The following is a 4650-nucleotide window of genomic DNA, read 5'->3' as shown; positions in this document are numbered from 1 at the left end:
TAACTATACACATCTAATATTATGACATACACATCTAATAATAAGTCAACATATTTTGAACTAAAATACATATCTAATTTTAGGACCTAAATTGGCTAACTAAAATTGCTAACTATAATTTGCTAAGTATAATTTGCTAACTACAATTTGCTAAATACAATTTGCAAACTTGAATTTGAGAACTAACCCAGGTGTTTCGTGGCCCTTCCGGGTAGGAATGGGATACGTCGTTGAGAATTTGGAGGCTGGGAGTACGAGGATGGTCATCCGAACCCGGACGACCGTATAGGATGGAGCGGCTGCCTCCACGCTGTCTAGATCTACGCCCTCCACCTCCACTGCTACTGCTACTCGCCATGGGGACGTTGAGGAGGTGATGGTTGGCGCACGGCGAGGAGGAGGAGGCGGCGGGCCGACACACGACGAGGATGAGGACGAAGAGGTGACAAGCTAACGCGCGATGAGGAGGCTGCGGATGGGGAGGAGGCGGCGGTTAGGGAAGAGGAGTGACGTCAGGTTGAATGGAGCAAACGAGAAGAGCGTCTAAGTACTGATATACATATAACAGAGGCATCAGTGCCGGTTCTAGTTTCTACCAGCACTGATGTGACTATCAGTGCCTATTCTTAAACTCCCACGCACGAGCAATAATTGAGACACCAATTATCAGTGCTGATTCTAGCCAAGAACCGGCACTGATAGTGTCTATCAGAGCCAGTTCTTGACACCTCAATCGTGGTTCGTATGTGAGAGTTTAAGAACCGGTACTGATACGTTATCAGTACCGATTATATTTGAACCGACACTAATGAGATACTACTTATGATCTGTTATGTAGTAGTGCACAGTCGATCTGGGACGGTTGGGGCAACGGGTGCCCTGGAGATGTTAGGCATTGGGCAGTTTCCATTGAGTCGTATTTTCATAGAATGTGTAGTATTTATCTAAAATATATAATAAATTATGTTAAAGGAAATATCACCAACCTAGATAGGCCCTATGGGAGAGAGACTGTATTTCGTTTGCAATACATCATTTTTAGATGCTGCTGGAATTGATTTAGGGAGGCCCTTTCCCTGCACGTTCACTATTTAATTATGTAATAAAAATTAAAACCACACAACGACCTTTAGTAACTATTCACTAGATAAATATGTATTCATAAAATTGCAAACATAGCATAAGAAGAAAAAGAAGCAATACCTCTAGACATTTTCTCAATATAGGCAAGTCTTTGACACTACTACAGAACAACATATCAGTGCCGGTTGAAAAACTGCTTCACTATCGGTTTTTCAACCGGTATTCCTTACACGGCACTGATAGTCAGATACTATCAGTGCCGGTTCTGAAACTTGCACAGTAACTCACCATCACTGCTGGTTCGAACCACGAACCGACAGTGAATGGTGGATCGAGAGCAAAAAAAAGAAATGAGTTGACTCGAAATCAAGCCAGCTCGGCTGCCGATATCGCTGCCGCACCAGCTCTGACCGCACCGCCCGCTCTTCAGTCAAATCAACTCATCTCAAACACAAGAACACAATCAAATCGAGACTCATCTCTCATCCATATACGAGAACACATCTCAAACACAAGAACACATCTCATATACTCATCTCTCATCCATACACAAGAACACATCTCAAACACAAGAACATAATCCGTCGAAATCGAGCATGTAGGAGGGTTCAGAAGAAGGAGCGCTTGGTGGAGGGCACCCTCCCGACGGCCCTCATGAAGTTAGCGAGCTCCAGCATGCGTGCCACCTTGGTGCCCCACTTGGCCTCCGCCAACGTGCGCTTCTCTTCCGCCTTGCGCTGCACCTTGGCCACCTCGTTCTGCACCTTCTCCATTGCCTTGGCCCGCTTCTTCTCCAACTTCCTCTGCATACACATACATCGGTGCCTGGCAGGTCAGAAATGACGTCGTCGGATTGGGGGACGAAGACATTAAAGGATGCATGTAACTTTGGTTTGTGTTTGGATTTTGATTAGTGATTAATTACCTCATACTTCTTGAGCCAGGCGCTGGCCTTATTGACCTGGTCGCCCTCCCTACCGTTGATGATGACCTCCTCGCGCTTGAAGCGGTTGTTGACCTTGGCCTCATCGTACTTCTTGAAGTCGTGGTCAAAGAACTCCCAGTCGGGCAGGAGCACGCTGGCGATGACCAGGATGCCGAAGCCGTATGTTGCCGCCGCCTTCCAAGATGACATCGTGGCCACCCCCGTCACCACCACGGCCGCCGCCAGCGCCACGAGGCTCTGTTGCAGCAGCTCATCTGTCCCCATGCCGCTCGCAGTGCTCGGCCCCTCACCCACCAGCCTCCTCGAAGCTTCGCAGCGCGGCCGGGAGATGGAACGAGAGGCGGAGCGGAGCCAAAACCCGTCGTGGATCTCATGAGGGGTGGAGTGGTAGGGGTCGGTGGGGGAGGGCAGGGGGAGGAGAGAGTGCTGAGGAGAGAGGCGGAGTTGGGAGGGAGGAGATGAGGAGAGAGAGGGCTGCGCGTGATTGGATAAGATCGAGAGAGCGAGCCACTGGACGTCAGGCATGAGCCAAAACTGTAATTAATCAAAAATTCGGGTCCAGAAGTAGTATCAGTGCCGGATAGTATTAGTGCCAGTTTTTAATACTAACCAGTATTGATACTACTTATCAGTGTCGGTTTTTGACTGAATGGATGAGCGGATATCTGATTTTGCTACGAACCGGCAGTGATACTTTATCAGTGTCGGTTTTGACCAAACCGATATTAATAAACTGATACTTATGACTAGTCCTATAGTACTGTGAGTTGTCTCTGCATGGTTGACATTCCCTTCTCCACGATAGAGTTTATCAATAGTCTCTTTTTGACATTGCTCGAAGCTGGTACTGAACTTGGATTCTTGTGTCCTCATGTTACTTTCCTTGTTATTATTGATCCGACATCATTGCAAAAGAAAATATTATATTACAACAAAATCGTTATATCTACCGAACTATGTACAAGTATGAATGACATGAAATGTGTATTTGAGCATTCATAGGTTGTTTTTCTCAAATCATCTTCCGTCTACATAAAAAGCATAAAGCTCATACTTTGCTGCAAAAAATTAATGCACAAAATAAAAAAATTGAATAAAATGTTTTTTCATCCCAAGTTGTCATTAAGTGATCCGTACGGGTACTAACAAAGAAATTGCCATAGTGTGGTCGAACTTTTTCCCACTAACAGTACTGTATAAACAAATGGTATAACAGTATTGTTATTGGGGAAAAGTTTGACCACACTCCAATTACTTCTTTTTTAGTATTGGTACAAATCCTTAATGACAACTTGGGATGAAAAAACAAGCTTCATGAGACATGTATATGACATTGACAACGGACGTGGCTCTGGAATAATAGGCGATAATTTACAATTTTTTATTATGTGCATTATTTTTATGTAGGAAAATATGTGTTTTCTGTTTTTTTTATGTAGATCGAAGATGGTTTGAAAAAAACGACCATGAATGATCAGGTACAACATTTCATTTCATTCATGCCCTGTACATAATTTGATATGTATAACGACTCTATTGTAATATAACATTTTCTTTTGGAATAATGTCAGTGTAATAATAACAAGAAAAGTAACATGAGGACAATGGATTCCAAGTCAGTCCACCATGCAAAGACAACTCAAAGACTAGCCTATGCCCTATAGTGGGAAAATGTCAAGAGGTATATATTGCTACATGTCACAGACTATTGGTAATCATCTCACTCCCTAGCAACTGCATTGTATCGATGAGGTTATGCTACTTAGACAAACGTTTATGACTAAATTGCTACGACTGTGCGCAAGTAACAATAAAGCATACATCATCGCACAGACTAAATCGTTCACATGGCAAGATTCCCACACCAGGGGAAGGAACACGTCTGCTCCATAAGAGATCGGAAACAAAACATACTTACCGGAGTAGACGACGGGGTCGACGGAACGTCAATAATCAGCGCACGACGATGGCGCAGCCCTGAGCGCGCGGCTCGGCGGCGTTTCCCGCAGCCTCGACAGCAACTCTCCCTGGCCTAATCTGCTCGTGAGGCGACAGCCTCGATCACTTGATGCTCTCGGCCCTCGGTCCCTCGTGTCTCGATCACTTGAGCGTCGAAATCTGGATGGCCTGGACGGCTGCATGTAGGTCTGTGTTTATAGGACGAGCAGAAGGTCGTTCGTCGCTGTACATACGCAGTCCTTGTTGTAGACGTCGCTGAATAATTCTTTGCCGATCCTCCCTATCCTTGCCGTCTCCTGCATCTTCTGCGGGCCCATGTGACAGTACCGTGGGCATGAACCGACTGAAGCAAAGCGTGTTCAGCTCGTCTCTACGTACGGTGTCGTGTTTCTCGCAGTCTCGGCCTGATCGTGACCTGCAGTGCATGGGCTGGACGCCGTTTTCTGAAACATCTTGAATCAGCCGGTGGCTGATCGGTTGAACTCTGCATGATCTTCAGCGGCAGCAACAGACAGGCTTCTCCTTTGTTTAGGTCTGCATGGAGCTCTTGTGGGCTGCTTGGAGTAGCCTATTAGCCTAGCTTCGCCCCCCAAGTGAAGGTCAGTAGAATGGATGGGCTAGTGGTAGCCTTGAAACTCGCTTAGGAGCAGCAGCACGTCGAC

The 4650-nt window shown here is 45.9% G+C and overlaps 1 protein-coding gene across 1 annotated transcript; it reads right to left on the bottom strand.

The window, feature by feature from the left end:
- Positions 1-1691: 1691 nt before the first annotated feature.
- Positions 1692-2293, bottom strand: LOC133903255 (remorin 4.1-like). The gene is made up of 2 exons (XM_062344563.1): positions 2009-2293; positions 1692-1886 (listed from the first exon to the last, which is right to left on the bottom strand). The coding sequence occupies exons 1-2, from the start codon at positions 2291-2293 to the stop codon at positions 1692-1694; spliced, it is 480 nt and encodes a 159-aa protein (XP_062200547.1).
- Between the last annotated feature and the right edge of the window lie 2357 nt (positions 2294-4650).

The sequence above is a fragment of the Phragmites australis genome, chromosome 21 (assembly GCF_958298935.1).
Source record: "Phragmites australis chromosome 21, lpPhrAust1.1, whole genome shotgun sequence".
In the NCBI taxonomy this organism is placed as follows: domain Eukaryota; kingdom Viridiplantae; phylum Streptophyta; class Magnoliopsida; order Poales; family Poaceae; genus Phragmites; species Phragmites australis.
The sequence above is the reverse complement of the archived record's forward strand: the minus strand, read 5'-3'. Positions and strand labels throughout refer to the sequence as shown.

What these genes read in the sequence shown, in the direction of transcription:
- LOC133903255 (XM_062344563.1), bottom strand. Translation starts at nt 2,293, where the DNA reads ATGGGGACAGATGAGCTGCTGCAACAGAGCCTCGTGGCGCTGGCGGCG. An exon ending in CCTGGCTCAAGAAGTATGAG is followed by an intron (nt 1,887 to 2,008) that starts GTAATTAATCAC and finishes ATGTGTATGCAG; the next exon opens with AGGAAGTTGGAGAAGAAGCG.